The sequence below is a fragment of the Microcaecilia unicolor genome, chromosome 8 (genome assembly GCF_901765095.1).
Source record: "Microcaecilia unicolor chromosome 8, aMicUni1.1, whole genome shotgun sequence".
NCBI lineage: Eukaryota > Metazoa > Chordata > Amphibia > Gymnophiona > Siphonopidae > Microcaecilia > Microcaecilia unicolor.
In genome coordinates this window covers 246,640,525-246,667,739 of record NC_044038.1, presented here as the reverse complement: position 1 = coordinate 246,667,739, position 27,215 = coordinate 246,640,525, and the positions used below count along the sequence as shown (strand labels likewise).

Below are 27,215 nucleotides of genomic sequence, written 5' to 3'. Positions count from 1 at the left end.
ATGGACACAGGGCAGAAACAAGATGCTGGCAAGCTGGACACAGTGGGGGGGGGGGGGAAGGGGAAGATGCTGGTAGGCTGAACACAGGGGGAGGGAGGAGTTGCTGGTAGGCTGGACACCAACATTAATACAATTAAAATTTTAATTGAAATGCAGCCCTGTTCTAGAACACCGTCAGTTGTGTACTCAAAGCATCAACATCGAATGACCCACACTTCAACCCACGTAGCCAGGCTTAAGTGGTTCTGTCTAGACTTGGCTTGTAATTCTATACCGGATCTGACTGCCTGACTGCACAGAGGCCATTACAGAGTAACACTTTCTGGCCACCATTTCGTGAGCATCATCGAATTCACATACTGAATGTCAGAGGGTCAAATTTACTCTGGCTGTAGGCGTTGATCCTGTTCCCATGAGCAGACTTATTTGCTACTGTATGAGAGGATGTTTTCTGCAACAATTATCTCTGGTGATAAATGAAAAGTTTTTATGGAAACTGGTCTTCCCCCTTATTTATCCTCTTCCGTTTCTCCTCATATCCTGCTCGCAACTTAAAATCAAGTTCTGAACACTGGTTGACCGTTTCTGCTGTTTATTGTAGTCATCGACCTGACACAGGACGTTTTTCTCTCTGGAATCTTCATTAAAGAATCCTTCCCATTTCACCTTCGGACTGAATATCATATGCCAGATTTAAAGTGGGTCTGAAAACCCATCTCTTTACTCAGCTTTTACTTATAGGGACTGGCTCTGATCCCTCTGCCACTTTTCATCTTTTCTATCTGAGATTTGTACTTGCTTTTTAGTATGTTAAACCACTTTGATTGCCTCCATTTGAGGGTTGTTGAACAAGTACCAATAAACAAATTCACAGCTTGCAGTAGTACTATGTCTAACAAATTCCAAAATAAATTGTTAATAAATGTGTTTTGTTCCAGCCGAAGTAAATATCCAACGAGATGGGATTTTTCTGCTACTCCCAAACCACAAAACTTCCAGGTAACATACAAATTAAATGAATAAAAACTACAATGATTTAGGATCTGTGCACATAACATACTTTATTAATGTAATCACAGTGCATGACACTTCATCCCGTGAAAGTCCCTCTTTCCTACAGTTTTCATAGATTTTCAAAATGTGCTTCAATTTGGCTTCTTTGAAGATTGTGTCCTCTGGATGATGAAAGTACACATGGACTTTCATATAATGTTTAGGCTACGGAGGAGCATAGGTGCGTCCATGATATTTTCACAAGTACATTTAGCTGGTCGCTGAGGAGCATAATTCTAATCTCGTCTCTGGTTACTGGTAGTCTAGAAAGTGAAGGAACTGGTAGAGTAGACCACATAGCCAAAGTTGATTTCTTGTAGGATAGGAAAAAAAAATTGCAAGTATACTGTGTGGACAGAAGGAAAGAAGTTCTCATAGGTGACTGACATCATCCGACAGATACTAATATAGAAAGCCTTCCCTTAGCTCTACAACTCTAAAGAACTTTAGATCACAACATGCATGCGCTGTACCTCCTGTGCTGCAACATTGCATGGGGCTGCCGCAGTTCCATATGTTAACATCCAAACTGAGTGCAACTTCAAAGAAATGGAGCAGGAGAACTTATACTTAAGTCCATGGAGAACAAATGCTATAGGTAAGTTAGTTTTCTCTGAGGATAAGAAGGATAACAAAGTAAGTCCTCACAAGACTCCCTAGCTGCAGGTCCCCTGTAACCTAAAAGCAGAAAACAGGAATTGTTGCCAATGGGCAGACAAAGAAATACTCTGCGATCAATTTTCAGTCTGGGGTGACATATACCAGGGAGAGGATTTAAGGAGGCAGTATCATTTAGGATCAAGGCATTATTTTCAGTGGTTGCAGTTGAAGCATTGTTTGAGGGATTCCAGGTTGGTCAGGAGATTCTGGATTGCAGGACTTGTGTTGAGTTAGTTGGGCAGGCTAAGGCAGCCTCTGCGGTATATTGTAGGGTTATGTTTAAAAGTGTGAATGTGTGTGTTGCATGCGTTGGGGAAGATTTGGGGGGAGTATTGCTGGGGAGAGGTGGAACGTTTCTTGGACTAGGGATTGTAGGACCTCCTTTGTCTCCATCTGTCACTCAGTCCCCTATTTTGAGTCTAGGACGCTATGGACTCCTTATAAGGTGTCAAGCCTGTCCGTTGATGGGTCAAGCTTGCGCTGTCTGTGTTCTGCTCAGGATGTGCCAGAGCTAGAAGCAGGTTTTGTTGACATGGTGGGGTAATTCTCTAAGGAGCAGGCAGAAAGAAGTATATAAGTGGTGGAATTCCAGTCCTTAAACTCACAGAGCCTTTTATGAATTACTTGTGCAGCTTGAATCAGCCGGACTTAAGATATCTCTTTCCTCAATGTATACAAAGTTATTCTGTCTGGGAAAGCAGCATAGTGGGAGCACTTCTAGTTACTTCCTGTATAGAAATTTTCATGGCTAATTTTCATGAAAATTGCCTACAAGGTCTGTGGTAAAGAGTGTCCATGAGCTCTCCACTTGGTATTTGTCTAGGGAGTGAATCTCTCTTGCATTGATTTGGGCTGGTGCAAACAAGGCAACTGACCTGGCCCTCCATGCCACCAACAGCCCTAAAGTCGAAGGAAGTACAGCTTGCCAGCTGGCTTTGGGGCCCCCTACCAAATTTCTGCTCTTGGCCCCAGCATGTCTAACATCGGCTCTGCATAGATTTGAAAATCTAGGTGCAAATGTACTGCTTACTCCCTTGACCTAAGGAAGGAGGTTTTGATCTCCAAACGCTAGTATTAAATGAGTCCACTTAAAACATATCACCTTAATAAACCTTTAAAGATGACTAATAGGAAAATCTCACTGCTTTATTCCTTGACATACTCACTCCCATTTTTAATCTGGCTAAAATTTGGACATTGAGAAAGTCCATCTCATTTCATGTCCTCTCGTTCTACCTCCTTCGCATCTCTGGAAACGAACCTTTTCCGGAGATGCGAAGGAGGTAGAACGAGAGGACGTGAAATGAGATTGAAGGGGGGCAGACTCAAGAAAAATGTCAGGAAGTATTTTTTCACGGAGAGAGTAGTGGATGCTTGGAATGCCCTCCCGCGGGAGGTGGTGGAAATGAAAACGGTAACAGAATTCAAACATGTGTGGGATAAACATAAAGGAATCCTGTTCATAAGGAATGGATCCAAAGGAGCTTAGCCGAGATTGGGTGGCACAGCCGGTGGCGGGAGGCGGGGACAGTGCTGGGCAGACTTATACGGTCAATGCCAGAGCCGGTGGTGGGAGGCGGGGCTGGTGGTTGGGAGGCAGGGATAGTGCTGGGCAGACTTACACGGTCTGTGCCCTGAAAAGGACAGGTACAAATCAAGGTAAGGTATACACAAAAAATGGCACATGTGAGTTTATCTTGGGCAGACTGGATGGACCATGCAGGTCTTTTTCTGCCGTCATCTACTATGTTACTATCTGTACCTTCAGTAGCACCAAGAGGGTCAATTTTCACTGACTGTGTCCCTCAGACAAGTTTCCTTTATGAATGTTTGGTAATTCTATAAAAGGCACTGAAAATAGTATTTTGTCACAGCTTCTGGGCGCCCAGATTCTGTTATAGAATAGAGCCGAAATTGGCATTTGGATGCCTAACTTTAGAGACCAACATATGCAGCATGTAAGAGGCAGGTATAAATGTAGCACAACTTACAGTATTCTATAAGTCTGGCACAGAAGTGTGACCTGCCCATGCCCCATCCCCTTTGGAGTTAGGCACTAAAGCACTTAGGCCCTCACTTATAGACTATGCCTAAGTGTAGTTAGACACCTAACCTTCCTTTGCCCCCGTTCGGGGCGCCTAACCTCCCTTCGCCCCCGTTCGGGTGCCTAACCTCCCTTTGCCCCCGTTCGGGGTGCCTAACCTCTGTTTGGGTGCCTAATGTTAGATGTTTAATTGGTGTGTAACTTGTGGTGTTCTATAGAATGAGGGGGACAGTGACAAGACAAGCCACAAATTTGTATTTCATCTCTCTGCACAGATAGAAGTGACCATCATTCAAGCTCAGAAGCTGGTGGGAGTTAACATTGACCCTGTGGTACATGTGAAGGTGGGAGAAGAAAAGAAGCACACGACCACCCAAAAATCAACCAACTGTCCCTACTATAATCAGGTACATGACAGCACAATCTCTTCCAAACCCCCCTCCCCCCAAAACACATACAAAAAATATATCCATTTGAGCCAGATCATGGCAACTCACAGCTATTCAAATGATCTAGATAGCAGTGTGGGAGATGTAGGGTGGGGTTTAGCAGTTTGGTTGAACCTGAAATTGAAAGGGCATTGAGGCAGTGGCATAGGCAGAACCGACATTTTGGGTGGGCCCTGAGTTAACAGTGCTGAGCACTAGGCAACCCCCAACCCCCTCCCCCCATAGCCTAGCAAAAGCCCTTCCCAATCCCATCCCCTCACTCCCTCCCCCCCAGCTTCAGGGGTTCCAACAGCAGTCAGAGCAGACTGTTTCCTTCTGGCTTTAAGTTAAATCACCAGATTTCAGTATGTGGAGATTATTTATTTATCCCTCACTAACAACAAGTTTTCAATTCAGCTTTGCCAAGTAAAAAGCAAATCAAAATTTCACTCACCAACTCTTCGCACACTAAGAAAGGACTTTCCTTCCAGGAGCGTAGACAGCTTCTTTTGTCCAACTCTGTCCCTCAACTTTACTTTACCCATCTCAGCTAAAATGCCTCTTTGAACTTAATGCTTAAGCCATCAACCAATCAAATTGCTCTTAGTTGTCTCTCCAGGTCTACTGCTAATTGTTATGCACACTTTCTGGTAAGCATACTCCGACAAACTTTCTACCAGCAACAGATTTTAACCAATCACTGCTATTTATTTTTATCACTCCCCAGTCTCACTTGCACACCCCCTCCAAACCTCTTCTGGACACTCTACACGCTCACCCTGAATTAAAAGTACTTGACCCAGCAGCACATAAAAGGTGTGCAGTAAGCTAGGCCTGATGTGAAGTGGGTAGGTAGTCAGTTGTCACATGTATTAAATTTGTTTATTATTTATTTATTGGGATTTATTAACCGTCTTTATGAAGAGATTCATCCAAGGCAGTTTACAGTAGGTACAGTTTAACATTTCTTCACGGAGAGAGTGGTGGATGCTTGGAATGCCCTCCCGCGGGAGGTGGTGGAGGTGAAAACGGTAACGGAATTCAAACATGCGTGGGATAAACATAAAGGAATCCTGTTCAGAAGGAATGGATCCTCAGGAGCTTAACCGAGATTGGATAGCAGAGCCGGTAGTGGGAGGCGGGGCTGGAGGTTGGGAGGCGGGGATAGTGCGGGGCAGACTTATACAGTCTATGCCAGAGCCAGTGGTGGGAGGTGGGACTGGAGATTGGGAGGCAGGGATAGTGCCTGGCAGACTTATACGGTCTGCGCCAGAGCCGGTGGTGGGAGGCGGGGATAGTGCTGGGCAGACTTATACGGTCTGTGCCAGAGCCGGTGGTGGGAGACAGGGATAGTGCTGGGCAGACTTGTACGGTCTGTGCCAGAGCCGGTGGTGGGAGGCGGGGATAGTGCTGGGCAGACTTATACGGTCTATGCCCTGAAGAGCATAGGTACAAATCAAAGTAGGGTGTACACAAAAAGTAGCACACATGAGTTGTCTTGTTGGGCAGACTGGATGGACCGTGCAGGTCTTTTTCTGCCGTCATCTACTATGTTACCAGGCGGCATATTTTCAAAGCACTTTGGGAGGCTAAGTTCCATAGGTTTCTATGGAACTTTGGGAGGCTAAGTGCTTTGAAAATGAGCCTCTATGAAACATCAAACAGTTTTGTTAACAGCATAACAATAGTAAAATGAACAAGTATAAACGTAAATACAATGAAAGAGAAAACTTGAAAACAGCAAATTGAAACCTAGTAATAAGACAACCATGAAACAGGATCAAAAATATATACATTTATCAGCACTGAAATTCAAATAACAGAGACATATGATGGAAGCATAATAAAAACTTGGGAGAAGAGCCAGACTTTCACCTGCTTCCTGAAGTAGAGGTAGTTTTGAGTTAGGTATAGCCCCTGAAAGTGAGTTCCAGATCAGTCCACTAATTTCTTCAAGAGGCAAGACTTAATCATTTTCCAAAATCCTAGATAAGAACATCATTCTCTAATGTCCTTCTTGGGGTACTCCACACAATGTAAGATCCCTAATGGAGACCAATCTGAGGTCTGGAAGAGCTGTTCCATGCTAGTAATTGGCAATGTTGCTGCCTGTTTATGTGCTTGACTCAATCCTGCTGTCTATAGAAAACATCTATTACAGGTGAGCTACAATACTGTTTAACCATGGAAATGGCTAGTTGACAAGACATAGGCTTTTACCCATGATCTGTAGAAATGATCCCAGGGCACAGCATTGAATAACTGTATTTTTATATATTTATTGGGATTTATTAACCGCCTTTATGAAGAGATTCACACAAGGCGGGATACGACAGTTAGACATAAAGCTTATAATTTTAACAGCATAACAATAATCATCAAAATTACATATATTGTTGTAGATAAAACTATTACATGCAGAGAAGAAGGCAGGCATAATCTCTGCTGGCAACTTTTTCAGGGTCTCTGTGGATACCCTGAGATTGTTCCCTCCAGGATGCTGTGGAAGAGAAAGGCCAGCATTTTGCCACTGTTTTTCCTTTTGATGACATGTCCTGTTTTTGTTTTGTTTTTTTAATTTCAGTATTTCCTCTTTAAATTCCATGAACCCCGAGAGACTGTGTTTGACAAACTGATAGAAATTTCCGTAAGTATCGGTACTACATGTTTTAATCAGTTATGTCCTAAGTAGGTCTTAAAGCCTTTAGCGAGTCTAATGAATAGTTTCTAGAAAGCCATTCACGGGATACAATCAAACAAAGCAGGGTGTGAACAGCCACATTGAGCCTGCAAATAGGTGGGAAAATGTGGGGTACAAATGCAACAAATAAATAAATACAGGGAGACTCGGAAGCAACAGCAAGGAAAAATTACACAAAAACTGTCCAGATTGGGTAAAAGTCCAAGTATTCTTTATATATGTTTTTCTAAGCAAATTTTCCCTCAACTGTGAAGTTATATGACATATCCTTAGACACTATTTCAAATCTGTGCACACAAAGGCCCAGTATTCAAAGTATTGTTAATATGTGTTCTAGCTTGAGACCTATCCACTGGAATGGTGGTGGGCCAAGCTGTACAGCCTGGAACAGCTGGAAAGCACTAATTAGGCCCAATAACCTACTGATGGCCTTATAGCAGAGAGCTTGCAAGAGCAGAGCTGCTTGGTGAGTTTTAATGAAACCTGGTACAACTTTCAAATTGAGTGTAACACGTAAGATGAGGAAATTAGAGATAAAAATGATAAAAGTTTGGTTCATAAGATGGAGAATGTCTTAGAGAAAATGGCTCCTGGTATCATAAGATATAAAAACACATGATCTCTGTCATAAGATCAGAAAAGAGGAAGTGAAAGTGTAAAAGTTGAAAATATTAAGCAATCTTTGGGAGGAGGGGCAGGTGGGCACCTGACCGGAGGTCATGACTCAATATTAGAGAAAAAAATCCCTCTCCATAGACTTGTATTGGGACCAAAGACTATAAAAGAGATGAGAATTAGACAGATCTTTGGAACTTTCCCCAACGCTTCTCGGACGGCAGAGCTCTGTGCAGTTGAACCTGAAATCTGTCTGATGAATGTACCGAATTGAACATTTGATTTTGGTAAGAATAAAAAATCTTATTTCTGTGAACTATCTCTGTCTTTATTTCTATTTATTCTATACCTGTCATTTGTTCTACAAAATAATCCACACACAAGTAAGGCGCACCCACTGAACCAAATTGGGTTGACTTTGATTAGTATATATGTGGGAACATAAATGGCCCAAGATACACCTAGATCCTAGTAGACAGAAAGCTGTGGTCATGGGGATTAGATTTGAACTGAGCCTTCTGATGCCTCCCCAACGCAGATACTCATGGGAAGGGGTGTCACTGGAATTCAGGGAGGCGGTTAAAAGGATTTTAGAAGAACAGACCCTCTGTACACCTCCGTGTGGAAGGATCCCACGGGGGTACACAGAGGGGTAGATTAAAAACAGTATTTATAGCCCCAACTATGGAGCCCTTTTACTCAGGCTTAGCACACGCTAACCGAACGCTGTGCGTTCTATTTTATAACTATGGGCCATGCGACACTCAGCTTTAGTAAAAGGGTCGCTTTGAGAGTTACGCCCATACATTGAACTCTTTGAACTTGTACTAGGGCTGAGTACATGAATTTTTACTCAAAATTTAGGAGCATAAAAAGTGGGAGGTAAAGGGGTGGATTTAGGGCACAGAAAAGAAATTAGAAGCTTAGCACAGATTTCAGCACTAGACTCACAAATCTAGGCGAACGATTTATCAGCATAACTGTTAAGCTCCTTTGAGCAGGGGCTGTCCTTCTTTGTTAAACTGTACAGCGTTGCGTAACCCTAGTAGCGCTTTAGAAATGTTAAGTAGTAGTAGTAGTAAGCTGCTAAATTAAAATGAATTTTCAGCTGAGAAGTTATGCTCCTAAATTTGGCCGAAAATAGCTCATAAATTCAGGAGTCTAACTTAGGAGCTCAGCATTTATTGGGCCCACGAGGATTTGCAGATATTTTATACTTGATTTTGCCTTGCTTTGGTCCCTAAATTCTAGTCTTTTACCCAGAGCACATAACCAAGAAGTGGCAGGACATTAATGCCTGAGGCACTTATAATGCACAGATTGAATTGTGTGCAAGTCCATTAACTAGGAGGGCCTATTTTACACCTTTTGATCTGACCCTGAAAAGAGTTATGAGAAAATAATAAACAATGTGGAAACTGAGATCTTAAATCAGATTCTGATCGTAGCGTGCAATCATGACAGATTCATGGGCAGATTTCCTTACACTGACATTAGCCGAGTGAAAGATAAGTGCAGCATATTCTTCTGAGGAAATGTAGGGGTGTGAGTACTGCTCACTTTAAAATCAAACTTACCAATTTAGGGGCCCTCTTAGTAAGCTCGCTAGTAAATGGGCAGAGTGTGTCCTCATGTGGGCCTTTCCTAAGCCCGTTTCTAGTGCAGCCATAAAATAGCAAGTTTTTTTATTTGTTACATTTCTGACAGTCTGCTAATAGTAACATAGTAGATGACGGCAGAAAAAAAGACCTGCACGGTCCATCCAGTCTGCCCAACAAGATATCTCATATGTGCTACTTTTTGTGTATACCCTACTTTGATTTGTACCTGTGCTCTTCAGGGCACAGACCGTATAAGTCTGCCCAGCACTATCCCTGCCTCCCACCACCGGCTCTGGCACAGACCGTATAAATTTGCCCAGCACTATCCCCGCCTCCCACCCAGCAGCCCCGCCTCCCACCACCAGCTCTGGCACAGACCGTATAAGTCTGCCCAACACTATCCCTGCCTCCCACCACCGGCTCTAATGTTAGCATTAGTAAACAGCCATTAAAAAAAAAAGATAATGTGGGAGCCCTTAACACCTTCTATTTAGGAGGTCCTGAGCTCCCCATTTCTGCATTAACCAGTTAGCCCACACTAGCTTCCATGCCCACTTTCTACCCATTCCCCACTCATGCCACAACACCTCATAAAAATAAATAGAAAGTAATTATTACGTAACGCCTGGGCGCTATTCCTAGAACCCACCTAGGGCTAACCTTGATTGATCGCCAACTCTTCTGAACACTGAATGGACAATTTGTTCTCTCTCCAGCCTTTTGGCACCAGATTTATTTACCCCCTTTTTGAAGGCATTCACTCAAGGCGATGTACAGAAAGAATAGATCAAACATGAGCAACAGACAATTACAGCAGTAAAAATATAAAAAAATAATACAAAGTATGGGATGGTATACTATTTACAATGTCAACAAAATACATAATAGAACATTATAATTGATAGTGAAGGGTAAAGCAAAGCTGTAACATATAGATGGGTAACAAAGTAGGAAGAGTTAGAAAGTAAGGTGATTGATTTGAAGAAAGTTGCACATGAGGTCAGAGAAATGGTTAAATATTATCTCAGCCAGAGTAGGAGTGGATAAACATGTTTTGCTGCAGTATATGTCTTGGTATATCCCCCTTGTCCCCCCCCCCCCCATTTTTGCCACCAATGAGAGAAGATAGTGGGCTGAGTGAAATTTGTACCTCCCACCCAGGTGGCTGCACCCCTCACACAGTTGGATTAGTGGCAGTCCTCTCGTTCTCCTCTCCTGTATTGTTGTACTTAACTGCAAGGCCAGCTCAGCCGTTAAGCAGGACTAAGCAGTTGCCTAGGGCAGCTTTTTTTTGGGGGGGGGGGGGAAGGGGTGCAAAACAGAACCTGATATTAGTACAAAAAGTAAAAAAAAGAACCAGGGGTACTTTTACCAGTAGAAAGAGTGAACAATTTTCAGACTGATTGTTGGGGGGAGCAAGGGGTCTGAAATTTAATGGGGGGGGGGCACAAGTCTGAAGGTTTGCCTAGGGCACCTAATATTCTTGAACTGGCCATGCTTAACTGGCAGCTGTTTCTGCAAAGTGGAACTTTAATCAGGCTTCTCATCCTTGAAAGACAAAGCCAGGCATGTGGAGGCTTTACTCTTAGACCATGGAGGGTTTCTATGGCAGATATAAACAAAAAACAGTTACAAATGATCCACCACTGGGGCAGTGGTGTTTGGCACCACCTGCAGGTAGAGACAAGAAGCTGAATTCCTCTGTCTCCAAACTCCACATGCTAATGTTAACAGCATGCAGCTAGAAAGGAGTGGAGGAGTAGCTGAATGGTTAGTGCAGTGGGCTGAGAACCAGGGGAAGTGGACTCGATCCCTACGGCAACTCCTTCTGACCCTGGGCATCACTTAATCCTCCATTGCTCCAGGTACAAAATAAGTACTTGTATATAATAGGTAAACTGATTTGATTGTAACCACAGAAAGGTGGTATATCAAGCCCCATCCCCTTTCCTCAGAATCTTATCTTAGATATCTGCTGTACCATTAAGACCACTCACTACACTTTTCATAGTAACATAGTAGATGACGGCAGAAAAAGACCTGCACGGTCCATCCAGTCTGCCCAACAAGATAACTCATATTTGCTACTTTTAGTTTAAAACAATTTTTATTGAACAAACAATAAATCATTACAACCCCCTCCCTCCTCCCCAAAACCTCTTGTCTTATTCTTCTTTGTTACAGCATCCTTTCTTCTTGTATATTAACAATTTCAATATAACTCCTTTCGCTATAGAATTTACATAATAACTTTATGATTAAAGAAGCTCTTACATACAGAACTAGTCCCTCTTTATGTTAAATATGTACATATATGTCAATTATTTATTAACTATTCTTCCCTTCCCCCTCCCGTTTCCTTCCCTCCCCTTTCCATTACCCATACTTCCACTCCCTTCCCCCCCCCCCCCCCCCCCCCCCCCCCCCCAGATAAGGGGTCAGGAATTCTTTATACTGAGATTGACTGTCACCAGCTTGTAGCAGATATCACTCCCTCTTTCATTAAAGGGTCCCTAATCGGTTTAGAACAAAACTGCGTGCTCATGGAGCCAATGCTTGTATGTACGGTTTCCAAACTAAGTAAAACTCTTTTTGTCTTTTAATTTCCACTGCACTTCTCGGAGTTCCATTAATAGTAACGCATGTAGTCTATTACGCCATTGCCAATATGTAGCAGCCTCTTGGTGGATCCAATTGGCTAAAATGCATTTTTTCCCTATTAAAAATGCTCTATATAGCAAGAGATTATGATGGACAGCACCAGTACCCCCCACCGTCTCCCCTCCCAACAATACCTGTTCTGGGCCCACTGATATATGTTGATTCATTATATGTGCCATGAAATTACATATCTTTTCCCAAAATTGTTTTACCACCGGGCATATTTGCTACTTTTTGTGTATACCCTACTTTGATTTGTACCTGTGCTCTTCAGGGCACAGACCGTATAAGTCTGCCCAGCACTATCCCCGCCTCCCAACCACCAGTCCCGCTTCCCGATCTTGACCAAGCTCCTGAGGATCCATTCCTTCGGCATAGGATTCCTTTATGCTTATCCCACGCATGTTTAAGTCGAATTCCAAATTCAACATCTTCTCCTCTTTTGAATTATATCCCAAAGCAGACTGTAATGAATAATGCGTGGGATAAACATAAAGGAATCCTGTGCAGAAGGAATGGATCCTCAGGAGCTTAGTCGAGATCGGGTGGCAGAGCCGGTGGTGGGAGGTGGGGCTGGTGGCTGGGAGGTGGGGATAGTGCTGGGCAGACTTATACGGTCTGTGCCAGAGCCGGTGGTGGGAGGCGGGGCTGGTGGTTGGGAGGCGGGGATAGTGCTGGGCAGACTTATACGGTCTGTGCCAGAGCCGGTGGTGGGAAGCGGGACTGGTGGTTGGGAGGCAGGGATAGTGCTGGGCAGACTTAGACGGTCTGTGCCAGAGCCGGTGGAGGGAAGCGGGACTGGTGGTTGGGAGGCAGGGATAGTGCTGGGCAGACTTAGACGGTCTGTGCCAGAGCCGGTGGTGGGAGGCGGGGCTGGTGGTTGGGAGGCGGGGATAGTGCTGGGCAGACTTATACGGTCTGTGCCCTGAAGAGCACAGGTACAAATCAAAGTAGGGTATACACAAAAAGTAGCACATATGAGTTTATCTTGTTGGGCAGACTGGAGGTCTTTTTCTGCAGTCATCTACTATGTATGTTACTATGTATTTCTTTTAGAAATAACCTTATTCTTCATTAATTTTAAAATGCGCCCTCTACCTTTCCATATTTTCCCTGACATTCTCCAAATATAATTTTTTGCATTTTGTAAAAGCTAACATTTTTTGCTTGTTCCTTGAATGTGTGGTGAATATATATTGTATAATGTGGGATGCAGATTCCATCTCCCACACAGTTACTGACTGAATTCATCATATGGTATTTTGACTGCACCCATCATGTCTTGTGTTTAGGTTGTTCATGCAAAGAAGATTCCATTTATGGGGACACGTATTGGAACATTCAAAATAGACGCAGGGACTGTATACAACCAGCCAGGTACTGCCTTTGTGTAATCATTTCCGTTCATGCAGTAGATCACCAGTCATGATCTTCATGTTCTGCTCACGTAGGAATAAGAGGTGTCTGAACAGGACCGAGTTATTTTCATTGATGCCAATAACCAAAGGTAGAGATTGTACAGATTGTGTTTCTCCGATGGTTGCGTTGTACATATTGGGGGTAATTCTTGCTAAGCGCTACTTCTATAATGGCAGCTGTGTGCGGAACTTCTATTATTCAACACTGTCGCAAGACCACTTTAGGTGTCTGTACTTACACCAGCTCAACGGCTTGTGTAAATTCTCACGCCTAGCTATAGGCAGCTAGGTATGCAAATGAAAGTGCTTTATAACCAGCGGCGTACATAACTTCCTGACCTGCGCATGACCCACCTAGGTCCCCGCCCCTTCTAAGCTGCATGCTCTGGAATTTCAGCGCACAATTTAGAGAATACTAAGGGTAGTTATGCCCAATTAGAGCTTATTAACACCAATTATCAGCTCATTATTAAATTAAGTTACATGAGGAATTGACCTTATTCTATAACTTGTACGTAACTTTCTAGAATTAGGGAGATTGTCTATAACCAATGGAGATGTCTGAAGCCAGTGTAGTCCCAACAGTATTCTAGCAGATTGTGTATCTTTGGTGAGTGATATTCCTCAGAGTAGGAAAGGCTTTGGATCAGGATTTGACTCCTACTGTCACAGCAGGTAAAGATTTCTCGCAAGACAAGAGAATGACTCCTGATCCCTGACACTTATGTTGCAGGAAACTAAACCCTGGGACAAAATGAGCAAGTGGCATGATTTGCACAGCTTTTGTATGTGTGTCTATGATATATTGATAGATAGATAAAGATATTTTTTTAATTTAAATTTATATATTTATGTATTTATTGCCCTAACGTTGGTCAACCCTGGGTACATATGGCTTCCGCTGAATGTGATTCCTCTGCTATTTGGTTATGATTTTTCCAAACTATCTATCTAAACAAAGATTTTTATGTGATTTTTAAAATGTGAATTATGGAAACTTTGGGGGTCGATATTCAGCCAGTGTCAGTGAGCATTTTTTTTTTTAAGCTGCCACTGACATTATTCCTGAGCAATTTCTAGGCAACTGGCCCTGAAAATCCAGATTTATGTGGCTGGCTATCTGCTATGCGATATTTAGCATTTAACCACATAGATATAGGACTGACTTTTAAGCAGTCTGATTTAACTGCTAAACTTGTGGTTCAGCATTTAAGGAATTTAAGCGCTGACTCAGCACTGGACCGCCCACAAAATAGCCAGCTTTGAGTTTAGTGGTCTGTGGCAATATTCAGCCAGTCCAGTGGCGTAGCCAAGGGTGGGCCTGGATGGGCCCAGGCCCACCCACTTTGGGCTCAGGCCCACCCAGTAGCAGCACACCTATGATGTGGCTGGCAGGGGCAGGGATCCCTAAGCCTCACCAGCCAAAAACTCCCAACAACTGTCTCTCCTGCATACCTTGTAAATAGCAGATCTTCGCCTGCAGCGCGCAGCGACTGATACATACTATTCGCCCCATCCCCACAGCCTTCCCTCTGATGTATTCACAACTATGAGGAAACAGGAAGTTGCATCAGAGGGAAGGCTGTGGGGCCAACATGAGCAATGTGTATTAGTTGCTGTATGCGAGGGAAGGAGGATGTTTGAGAGACCAAATGGCATGCAGGCGAGAGAGGAAGAGACCAAATCACTTGTGGGACAGGGCAAAGTTATTCTGCCCACCCATCCTGGGCCCAGGCCCACCCAAAATTGGGTGTCTGGCTACGCCCCTGAGCCAGTCATCATTTGATAGCCTCAAACAAGCGATTTCACTGGCCAGGAGTCATGTAGGATCGGCTAAATCACTTTGAATCCGTCAATAAATGCAACACTAATGAGATGCTTTCTACTGTCTTGCTACAGATCATAGGTTCTTGCAGAAATGGGCTGTCATCACCGATCCCAAAGACACCCGGGCTGGCATCAAAGGATTCGTGAAATGTAACCTTTCTGTTGTGGCCAGGGGGGATTCCATGGTGGCTCCGCCTGCTACTTCCAGCAGTCAGAGTGACGACATTGAAAAGTAGGTGATACAGCAGAAACAGCAATCCTGTCGCAGGCCTCAACCTTTCTTCTGTTGTGACACACCTGAGACACTTTTTATGTGCGTGACACGCTCTACACTACAATCTCCAGCTGAATAGACAAGCCCAGATATAATTTCAGTGTAGTTAAAAGAGATGGAAGCTAGATATAAGCTATTTTTCACAGAATTTACTTGTTTATATTTATATTTTTGAATTAAAGCTATTTATTTTTCTGAGAAAAAATGATCTGATCAGTTTGAATATTAAATAAATTCACACTAAACTTACTGTCAACATAAAAAAAAAATTTTTAATCTGTACTGAAGTCTATACAGAGAGAGGCAAGATGTTTCCCCTTATCATCTTGCCAATAAATCCTGGTATCACCTCAGTAAGATAAATACTCAGTCCTTCCACTGCCAGTTTGTAAAGTAATGCAAAACCCTGGAAATAATCTACTCAGAATCTATGTATTAAATCTTTCATACCATAACGTTCCCAACTCTCACAACACAGCAAGAACCAAACCTTTAAAAAAAAGGCAGCAAATACACCATCTACTGGAAAAGCCAAACAGGTCGGACTATCTCAACACACACTACAAGCCAGCAGAATCCCTCACACACAGAACACAGTCCAACCCTCACCTATTATAGAATGAAGGACCAAACTTACAAACATTAAGCTCAAGAAGTCAGAAAGAGAAATAAAAATGCATTTCACCCTATACTTACGGGAATGAGGATTTTATTATGGCAGATAATATCCAGCTGGTCATGCCTTTAATTGACAGTAGATTCATGGAGGTGGAGAAGACAAAATGGTTGTTTGGAAGACGTTCAGTATTGGCTGAGGAGTGTGGAATTGGTAGCAAATCCTGTAAAATCAACATGCCTAGGGATGGGGAATATTTCACGCGAGGACCTGCCAGTGCTACCTAGTTTTGGACAGGATCCTTTTCTTGGAAAACTTGGAACAAGGGAAAGGAAGTTTTCTTGAATTCAGATACAGCTTTTATTTCCACTACCTCCACCAGGAAGCCGTTTCATGCACCCATCATATTTTCTGTGAAGAAGTATTTCCTTAGATTACTCCTGAGTCTGTCTCTTTTCATGTTCATCCCACACCCCCTCATTTTAGAGCTTCCTTTCAGTTGAAAGAAACTCACCTCCTGTGCAAACATCTTTATCGTATCTCCCCTCTTTTGCCTTTCTTCCAAAATATTCATACTGAAATCTTTACATCTGTCCCCATACATTCTATGATGAAGACCACTGACCACTGCACCAACTCCATCCTATTTATATCTTTTTGGAGATGTGGTCTCTGGAACAGTACACTAAATGGGGTCTCTTCAATGAGATATTCAGACTGGCAGTATCATCTCTTTCTTCTTTTGCACCCAAGGATCCTTTTCTGCTGTTTGGCCATTTTAAGATTATCAGATGTGATCACCCCCCCCCCCCCCCCCAGTCTTGCTTTTCTTTCATGTCCTGCTCCCTCAAGCTTTTGTAGCCCAAATACATGAACCTGCAATTTTTAGTATTAAATCTTAGCTGCCAAATTCTAGACCATTCTTCAGGTCTTCAAAGTCTATCACACTTCCAATTCTATTTGTGTTTGTCTTCTGTAAGCCCTGTTCTCTTTTGAAGAAAGAAAAGCAAGATTAGGAGAAAGAAAGAGAGAGAGAGAGAGAGAGAGAGTGTGTGGGGGGGGGGGGGGGTATTTTGCACTGTCTACAGAACTGGTGAATTCTTATTATCAATACAGTGAGGGTGCTGTAGCCCCAGTTTGTATCTGCATTTATATAGTATCTTACTACATCTGCTTGTGAGCACACAAAGCATTTTTTCTTTATTTCAGAAATTTGCTACTTCCTAAAAGAGTTCCTGCTGAACGACCTTGGGCAAAAATAAATGTAAAAATCTTCAAAGCAGAAGGTTTGCCCAATATGAGTTCAGGCATCATGGGAAGCTTCTCCAAGATTATAGGAGAGAAAAAGGTCTTCATTGATCCATATGTTCAGGTCTCATTTGCTGGACAACAGGTAAGAGGAGAAAGATTGTATGCCCACAGTAATTTTCTTTAAAAAGTCCAAATCAAAAAGGTTACTCTAGATAGACTAAGGATATGACATGAACAAACATAAGACTATAAGAACATAAAAATAGACATTCTGGGTCAGACCAATGATTCATCTAGCCCAGTATCCTGCTTCCAACAGTGGTCAATCCAGGTCACAAGTACCTGGCAGAAACCCAATTAGTAGTAACATTCCATGGTACCAATCCCAGACAAAGCAGTGGCTCCCCTCATGTCCAATCTCAGTAAGCAGACGTCCACCCTCTCGCCCCAAAGAGAAAGATCAGGTGTTTACTTGTTTAAATAGTCTAATATAATTGTTAGGACCTTAGGCCCCAATGCTCAAAAGTAAACGTGGGAGCTAGAGGTCATTATCGCCGGACCAGCATCCACGTTTACATATGCAGATTGTTCAGAAGCTTGTCGCACGGGAACGAACGAGCGTGCAAATGAACAGCACAAGTAGCATGCTAATGTAGTCCAGCTCATGTAAATGAGGTCATTTTGTATTCCTCCCTAATGCTCAGAAAGAACACCCGAAACAAAAACTGCCTTACAGCTGCAAAAAATAACAGCAGATCGGAGCAGGCGTTAAGAGTGTTGGGAGAGAGGATTTTTGTAACACTTCCTTCTGCCAATTTTGATTGCTTTTGGAAGCAGAAGAAAGCCTGTGAAAGCCCTTAAGTGCTGGTCATGAGAAACAAATATAAGCGAGTCACAGCAGACTCAAAAGTGAAAGCACACATTGGAATCTGTGTCCTGTGTTCAAATATAAGTGTCCACGCTTAAAAAAAACAACAACCAAGTAAAACGCTTATATTTAGGCCACAGAAAACAGATGGCAATGTGTGTGTTCTTCATGTTCAGGTTTTGCCAGGTTCACGTGCAGAGGAGCCGAGCTTACCGCAGAACTCCTCCTGCCGAACTCCCTAATGCTCAACGCTATGCCTATATTTGCATCTCATTAGTGTTCAGCATTATGGATTTGTTCTTCTGCGCTGTTCTGGCAGTATTTTTATGGCACCGTTCGGAACAGAAGTAGAGTTTTGAGCATCTGCCTTTTAGAGCAGTACAAAAAGTAGATATTAGATATTTATCAAATCTACATCATTTCGCCTTAAACAAATTGTTTGCAGTTTGGTGAGAAGCTGTTATGACCCGGTAGTAGTGAGCCCCTGTGCCCCGACTGAGCACAGCAGAGATGGAGTGACACTGCTCTCGGTCAGGCAGCCAGACAACCCCTAGCTTCACCTGGGAAACGACCACCGTTCACCGGGAGTTGAGCTCCCAGCTGCAGGTGGTCACCAGGACTTCTGGAACCGGCGGGGTGTACGGCCACCAACCAGACAGGCGGGAGAACTGACACAGTCCAAGGACCAGGAAGACGGCAAAACAACAGAGTAGTCAGGAGAAAGTCCAAGGTCTGGGCAGGCAGCAATACAGCAGAGTAGTCAGGAAACAATCCGAGGTCTGGGCAGGCAGCAACACAGCAGAGTAGTCAGGAAACAATCCGAGAGTCAAAACACAGGAAACAGGATAACCAGAAACAGAACACAGACAGGAGCTACAACCTCTACAGCAATAGAAGCCGAAGCAAGGATTGACTGGAGGCAGGGCTTTAAATAGTGTAGGAATCAGTCTAAAACATGTGCAGCTGATTGAAGATGGCAGCCTCCATCAGAAGAGATGCTCTATGCCCAAATATGTACTTCCTTCCTGAGGCTGCCTAGCACCAAGATGGCCGCCCTCAGAGGCTGATCAAACTGCACTTCCCAAGATGGCCGCCGCCACAACTGAACCAACCAAGATGGCCACCGCCAGGAGCAGCCAGGTAGGAGTGTAACAGAAGCAGACACTAAATAAAAGCATAAAATATGCCAAATGCTCTTAAGGCCTTTTATATTAGTTTATTATCCCTACTCTCTTAGCAACTTCCCTAAATAATAAAACAACTTACCAGTGCTAAGATGCAGACAGTAGTCCAGCAGCCAGTTGGCTACTGTCCGTTCTTTTACACCATGTCAAATATATGATTATCTCATAGTTGGCAAGAGGTCATAGGTGTGCACTCAATGCAAGGAGCTCCCAATTCTCAGAGAACAAGTTTGATCTATTGAGGCTAGAGAAGCAGACTTGGAGGAGCTGAAGCAGACAGGTGGATAGAGCAGACCTACAGGGACCTAATAGAGAAGTCCCTTTTCCATTCTGACAGCCTCTCTGCTGCCTTGGAGGAGGGAGATGACCTAAATGGAAAGCAAGGGGAAGCAATCCTGTAGCAAGGACCTGCCCTTCTGGTGATGTAATAACCTCTCATAGCAAGTTTTTCTAGGGGCTTCTGCCAGGGAGAAGAGTTAGGATGGCCCTTTTAGTTGGAGATTCAGTTACAGTATAAGGCATGCAGTACCTGGTGGATGTGAGAAAGCTGGTAGACCTCTAGATTTTAGACAGTGCTGGGGAGGAGCTGGCTGTCATGGTACATGTGGGTACCAGCAACATAGGAAAACGTTGGAGGGAGGTTCTGAAAGCCAAATTTAGGCTCTGAGGTAGAAAGTTGAAATTCAAAACATCCAGGGTATAATTTGCAGAAATGGCTACCCTTTCCACACACAGGACCCAAGAGGTGGGCAGAGCTCGAGTCTCAATATGTGAATGAGGCGATGGTTCAGAGAAAAGGGATTTAGAATTGATAGAAACTAGGCAACATTCTGGGAAAGGTGGGGCCTATTCCAAAAAGATAAGTGTCACTATAACTGGGGTGGAACCAGGCTGCTGGCGCCAACATTTAAAATGGAGCTAGAATAGCTTTTAAATTAGAACCTAGAACAAAGCCAACAATTGCTTAGGAGCACATGGTTCAGAGTGAGGTAACTTTGAAGAATACTATCAAAAGAGGGAAGTTAGGACATCGTGATAGAGAGCTTGCAACAAAGGCAAAAGTAAGCCTGGAGCATTTAAGGTAAGAGCAAAGTAAAGATTGCAAATTATCCCTATCATAAGCTAAAGCAGTAAGAGTTACCAGTGCCAGAAGTAGTACTTAAGGTGACAATACAGAGGAACTGATATAATCTTAGTGAACCTGGAAGATGTAATAAGTCAAATTGACAATGTAAAGGGAAGTAAATCACCTAGACTGGATGGTATACGCTCCAGAATACTACAAGAACTCAAAAAGGAAATTGAAGATCTACTATTAGTAATCTGTGACTTGTTATTAAAATAGTCCATGGTGTCTGAAGACTGGAAGTGGCCGATGTAATGACAGCTTTTTAAAAGGATTTGAGGGTTGATCTGGGAAACCACAGACTGGTAAGCCTGGCATCAGTTCTTGGCAAAATGATAAAAGCTATTATAAAGAATAAAAGTGCTGAACACAAACAAACAAGGATTAATGGAACAGAGTGAACATGGATTCAACCAAGGGATGCCTCACCAATTTGCTACATTTTTTTAAGGTGTGAATAAATGTGGATAAAGGTGAATCAGTTGATGTACTTTTTCAGAAAGCGTTTGAAAAAATCCCTCATGAGACACTAATGAGAAATTTTTTAAAAAACTGTGGAATAGAGTTTTTGAGATTGATTATATGAGGGGTTTGATGGTGGGGGTTGGGTTGCGCAGAAGATTGTTAACATTTTTGATGATTTAACTATGTTAATTTCTTTGCCTTATCATATGTTCTTTTGATCTTTCCAAGTGTTGGTTTGATTATGTTGATGAATCATCAAAAATTGTTGAAACATAAAAAGTTGTGGAATAGGAAACAGTGTTTCGTTAAGGATTGGGAATCGTTAAATAAAACAGAGTAGCGTTACATGGCCAGTTCTCTAAATAGAGGAAGGTGAATAATGGTCTCCTCTCCAATGTCAGGGAGAAACATCTGTTGAAAACAACACTACAGAGCCGGAGTGGAATGAGCAGATCAGCTTCATCGAGATGTTCCCACCGCTCGCCAGAAAGATCAAAGTGCAAGTGCTGGACGATGCAAACATTGGAGATGTGGCTTTGGCAACACAGTTTATTGACTTGCAACAGATTTCAGATCCTGGGAGGAATGGTGAGATGCCAAGTTTTTCTAGTCCTTTGGGATAATACTTGATCCTTATTTAATCCATTAACTTGCAGAGTACCAAAGGGGTCTGTTCACCCCCCTGTCTCTTAACATCTGTCTGCAACCGCTCTTTGCATTTGATTGTCACATGTTTATTGATGATATTCAACTCTGTGTAAAAGCAGGGAAGGGTTAAATACTGGCAATCATCAAACTGAAGACATGTTTGAGAGCAATGGGTCCTTGGATGAAATCCCATAAATTAACACTTCATCTCCAAGAGCATTGGGTTCAGAGTTTACGTTAGCTTGGCTACTGAAGATGAAACCCTCTATTTGGGAGGAAAATTTAGACCCAACAAGACTGCTGTGAGCTGGTCACCATTCCAGACTCCAGCCTGGGCTGATCCTGCTTAGCTTCCGCCACACACACACATGGTCACTGCTGGGCTCTAGATGTCTCAGTAACTCACAGGATTCTATCTTAAACACTGGGGAGCTTTCTGTTTCCTCTTCTCCCTTCACAAAACGCTCATCAACACCAGGCTTCTTATAATTAAGGGTTTTATTAATGGCCATTTAACATACTCCTCGTGGCTTATTTCTTCCTTAACATCAACATGTCTTCTTCTTTAACATAAACATTTCTTCAAGTCAAACATAACAAAAAGGCACTTTACTCAGAGCCTGCTACTTAAACCCTTCTCAAACTTAAGACAGTTCTTCAAACTCAAACAGTCAAACACAACCATCTACTTCCCTTCTCCAGCTGTCACCTTTTCCAGAGAGAGCTTCCCGAGTGTTTCCATCTACTTCCTACAGCTTTCCACCACTCTCTTAATAAAGCTGCCTGCAACCCTCGCACCTGGTTCAATTTCCCAATCAACTGCTGGCTTCTCACTCTCCTGCCTAGAGTCCTCCCCCTGACTCTGATTCCCTTGCTGCTGCAGTGCATTCTGGACCTTGTAGTTCCCTGCCTCCTCACGCTGCACATAGGTTATGGGTCTGTGGAGCCACAGGTCTCTTTGGCATCTGCTGTTCTTCTTAGAAATAGATTATTGTAAAATGCTGTATATCACAGTTGGGTGCGGGAATCCGTTCGAAGTGCTATTGTATATAAAGGACCCTTGGTCCGGAGCATACTTTAGAGAATAGTGCGAAGAATGGATCTTTCCCAGCACCCAAATTTGAGCACCATTTACTGAATCTAGCCCTATATGCATTGGGTGTGGGGGGGGGGGGTGGGGTGGAGATGAAGCATATGTTGAACAGGGAGTGAAGTGTAGGTTGAATGGGGGTGTGATTGTGGGGGAGATGAAGCATAGGTTAAATGGGAGCATGATTAGCACTTATATGTATACTTTAGAAAGGAATCTCATACACACTCATTCTTATTAGCTGATACATTGAGCAGTACGACCTGCCTCGGAGTGGCTGTAAGTGTGCCACCCACATTCCCTGAGGTAATTTTATAAAAGCAGCTCTTGCAGATGTTGTCTTCATAAGGGAGATGTAACGCATAATCCCATGTGCTTTGATAGCCCAGGTGCCAGGTGTAAGTAAAAAGTTACTCTTTACAGGCTGATATTCAAAAGGATTTATAGAGGTAGCATTGGGTACTAACCACATTTGGACAAAGGTTATCCCTAAAAGATTAGGAATTTTAAGAGATAGTCCAGGATCAGGACCAAAGGTTACCTGGATATCAGCAAAATTCACAATATTCAGCCACTATCCAGATAACGTTTTCTGATTAAAAGGACCAGATAAGCAGCAGCAACAACTTAAACAGACCTGTTATCCATTACATTCAGGATCACATAGTCACTGGTCCTTCCGAAACAGATAGGGCGGTTGAAAATCAGGCATAAAGATTACCAGCAAATTCATCCACTTTCCTCTCCCCCACCCCCCTGATTTCAATTGCTTTTCCATGTGACAAACTCCAGTCTTGGAATCTGGTCCTTAAATGTCTGAACAGATTTCTTCACAGAGTCTAATTAATTAAAGGTACGCTTCTCGGGAGTCACCAAAACTTTCCAATTACCTGTAAGAGAATACTGTCATCTCTGTTTATGTGGCAGTTCTCAAGTCCATGGGGACTGCTGCTCTCATTGGAGCCGACTCTGTGGGTGCTTGAGCACCCCCAATATTGAGAAAATTCCTTGTATGTATCCAGGGAGGGGTTATTTCCATTGGGCTTAGCACCCCCAATAATTTTGAAAAGTTGGCTCCTATGGCTACTCTTATATCATGTATGATACCTCTCTGCCTCTGGACACTCATCTCTCAAGAGAGTTTATGCCTCAAAGCTGCTACTGATTCAGATCTGCTGGCTAGTCCAGTTTGAATACACAGTAGTTCCCTCTTTTACGTTGCAGCAAGCACTTCTGTGCCTGTATAACTGTAGCATCATCACACCGATGTACTGTGATGCTGTAAGAACGAATGTACCCTGGGATGTAACAGACGAAGCCCATTGTCTGCAGTACAACCATTCAGAAAAACTGCCCTAGAACCTTCTCAGGAGGGGATAAACTCGATACAGCTCCCTTGCAGTCCTCCTGAACAACTGGGCCCAGCCATGTTGGAAAAGTGTCACAAATGACCTCAACTGGAATCCGATTGAGCGTTATTTTGTTTGTGGCACTGGGATGCCAAATGAACAGCACAGAGTTTATCTGGGGGGCAATTTCTCCAAATGGGTTAGTTGTGCACATACCAATGATACTCCAAAGCCAGAGTAAATGGAGTGTGATCTCAGTCTCTCAAATTTCCTGCCAGTGCTCACTGCAGTACTTGCATTGTGCCAAAGAAGCTTCTTTCCGGGATTCACAAGTGCCTTTGGAAGTTCTTTTAGACCAAGCCTGTGGCATCCAAAACGATGGGAAACATTTCTCTATCTTTCTGCCACATTTTCTTGGTCTGAGACTGTATTTCTTGGTATTTGAGGATCTTCCCTTTCTTCATGCGATTCACCGAGCAATCGCTTGGGACAACACCTCAACGGGTAGATTGTTTCACTGGCTATTTTTGTGTGTGTTTTCTTGCAGCTGGCTTTAATCCTACGTTTGGTCCTGCCTGGGTGAATCTCTATGGCTCACCGCAGAACTACACCTTGCGAGACATCCACCGTGATCTTAATGAAGGGCTGGGTGATGGCATATTTTACCGAGGGCGCCTTCTGGTGGCCATAACTGTAGAGATTTTCATCAGTAACAGCATGGCAGACAAGAAGCCAGCCCAGGTACTAAAGAATGCACTCAGCAAGCTGAAAATGAAGAAAAAAAGCAAAAAATCTAAGGAACAGTCAAAGGAGAAGTCAAAGGAGCAGAGTCAGAAGAAAGGGGAAGAGGCAGAGGCTGCTGAGGCCTTGGAGCAACCCAGTGCTGTGACTGTAGAGGTGGACGACATTCTACCACTGCCAGAGGTAAGTGAAGTACCAAGGAGGGTTACGTTACTTTAGCATAGACTTGTCTCCTCAACTAGACAGTTGGCTCAATCAAGCCGATAGTCCTGCTCTTATCCAATTACATTCATAGAAAGGTTACCCTCTTGTTCTTATGAAAAGCAAAGCTACAACTCCACCTTCAGTGGGGACAAAGCCACAATTTGATCAGTCTGTTTGAGCTGACCTGGTTAAAAATGGCAACCCTATCTCAGCTGTAGATGACTTATTTTATTCTATTTATTATTTTGGATTTGGTTAATACCTTTCTCAGTAGTAGCTCAAGGTAAGTTACATTCAGGTATACTAGATAATTTTCCCTGTTCCTGCAGGGCTCACAATCTAATTTTTGTACCTCAGGCAATGGAGGGTTAAGTGACTTGCTCATCACCACAAGGAGCAGCAGTGGAATTTGAACTGGGCACCCCTGGACATCAAGCTCAGTGCTCTAACCACTTAGCTATTCCTCCTACCTACTTTGGCAATATTCCTTTTGGCCCTAGAAGGACCTTCTTCCCCATTCCCAGATCTCTGATCACTTTGGCCACGATTCCAGTCCTCCCCCCCAGCATCTAACCTGATATCAATTCCCTCCCAGCATCCTCTTGCTGCCTTCATAGCTCTGGCAGTGAGATAAACAGAAGGTGAAGATATTCAGCCCATGCTTGCAAGCCCTCAACCAAGCATCTAAGGCTGGGCTTGTGAGTGCAGCTACCACCATCCCTGTTCTCACCCTACGCCTCATTCTGCTGCTGGAGCCAGAGCCACAACCACGAGATCAGTGGGATTCAGTACAAGGGAAATGATTAGATTCAATAGGGAATGATCATGATCAAAAAAAGTCTCTATAATGCAAGAGTGTTCCAAAGGTCTGTAGAGAGGAGGAGGAGCATGTTTAAGAGATGTGTGCAGAAAATGTGTGAAGGTCCACATGGGGGGGGGGGGGGGGAGGCAGGGTTCAGGGTGGTGTGGGAGGCAGAGCAGTAGCAGCACCTATACTGCTTAAGGGTATCAGAAGTCTAAATCCATCACTGATTAGGGCGGGGAGAAAGAGTTTAGACAAGGGTGGGTGGCATTAAATACGGGGGAAGGGGAAGAATTCACATGGGTGGGGGGGAAGGAAGGAACATTATGTCTGCATTGGGACAGGGTTGCATTATTTCAGCCTTTCCTGGTATGGTCAGGACATTGGCTCCCTTCCTCTCCTGGTATGAGTTGATGCTACCTGGAGATTAACCTGCAGATGGAGCTTTGGGTTCTAGTGTCACTCTGCAGTCTCTCAGTGTGCTTGTGGCCCTGGCACCAGGGTACCATAGGTAACAGTGTTGTTGTCTCTCTCTTTTAGAATGCACTAGGAGTAAAGGAAGAATTCCTGCTCTTCGCTTCCTTCTTTGAAGTTACCATGATTGACCCCAGCATTGGTTCTAAGCCTGTCAGCTTTGAGATGTCTATAGGTAACATTCAAGAAAGCTTTTAATCTTACAATTATATGTTTAGAAAATAGACACTGTAGTTAATAATTTAGTGACATCTGATAATGGGAAAAAGAGCTTCGAAGAGAAGAAGCAGTATTAGCAGTTCCAGGGATACATCAGGTGGAAGAGGGAGGCTATCTATTGCTATTTAGGACTGTTTGAAACCAGCAGAGCTGTGGAAAGAAAATTAGTCTAATTCTGGCACAGATCCCCCATGTCATGAAGCTTTCCCTAGAAAAGAAGGTTTTGGAAAGGTTTCACCATGTTATTTGTGCATATTTTAGTGAGCAGAATAATTTTTGAGCAAGTTTAGAGATCATTTCCTTGCACAATTCTGAACTAAGGAGTCCTTTTACTGAACTGCTACTACTTAAATTTGCTGACAACACAAAGTTATTCAAAGTTGTTAAATTATAAGAGGACCTTACGAGACTGGGAGACTGGATGTCTAAATGGCAGGTGACGTTTAATGTGAGCAAGTGCAAAGTGATGCATGTGAGAAAGAGGAACCCAAACTACAGTTATGTAATGCAAGGTTCCACATTAGGATTCACCACCCAGGAAAAGGATCTAGGTCTAGGTATCATCGTTGATGGTATGTTGAAACCTCTGCTCAGTGTGTGGCAGTGGCTAAGAAAGCAAATTGAATGTTAGAAATTATTAGGAAAGGGATGGAAAAAAATGAAGACGTTATAATGCCTTTGTATCGCTCCATGGTGCGACCGCACCTCAAATATTATGTGCAATTCTAGTCACCGCATAAAAAAAAAAAGATATAGTGGAATTAGAAAAGGTACGGAGAAGGGTGACAAAAATGATAAAGGGGAAGGGACGTCTTCCCTATGAGGAAAGGCTAAAGCGGCTAGGGCTCTTCAGCTTGGAGAAAAGGCGACTGAGGGGAAATATGATAGAGGTCTGT

At 43.3% G+C, this 27,215-nt stretch overlaps 1 protein-coding gene across 1 annotated transcript in view; it reads left to right on the top strand.

Moving 5' to 3' along the window:
• LOC115476527 (fer-1-like protein 4) overlaps nucleotides 1–27,215 on the top strand; it is a 149,912-nt gene that overhangs the window by 26,259 nt on the left and 96,438 nt on the right. Inside the window, exons 8-16 of the mRNA XM_030212946.1 lie at nucleotides 939–999; nucleotides 4,033–4,164; nucleotides 6,770–6,832; nucleotides 13,056–13,140; nucleotides 15,081–15,240; nucleotides 17,108–17,291; nucleotides 21,194–21,380; nucleotides 24,427–24,803; nucleotides 26,167–26,275. Coding sequence (XP_030068806.1) covers nucleotides 939–999; nucleotides 4,033–4,164; nucleotides 6,770–6,832; nucleotides 13,056–13,140; nucleotides 15,081–15,240; nucleotides 17,108–17,291; nucleotides 21,194–21,380; nucleotides 24,427–24,803; nucleotides 26,167–26,275 — 1,358 coding nt within the window. The remainder of the gene's footprint in view (nucleotides 1–938; nucleotides 1,000–4,032; nucleotides 4,165–6,769; nucleotides 6,833–13,055; nucleotides 13,141–15,080; nucleotides 15,241–17,107; nucleotides 17,292–21,193; nucleotides 21,381–24,426; nucleotides 24,804–26,166; nucleotides 26,276–27,215) is intronic.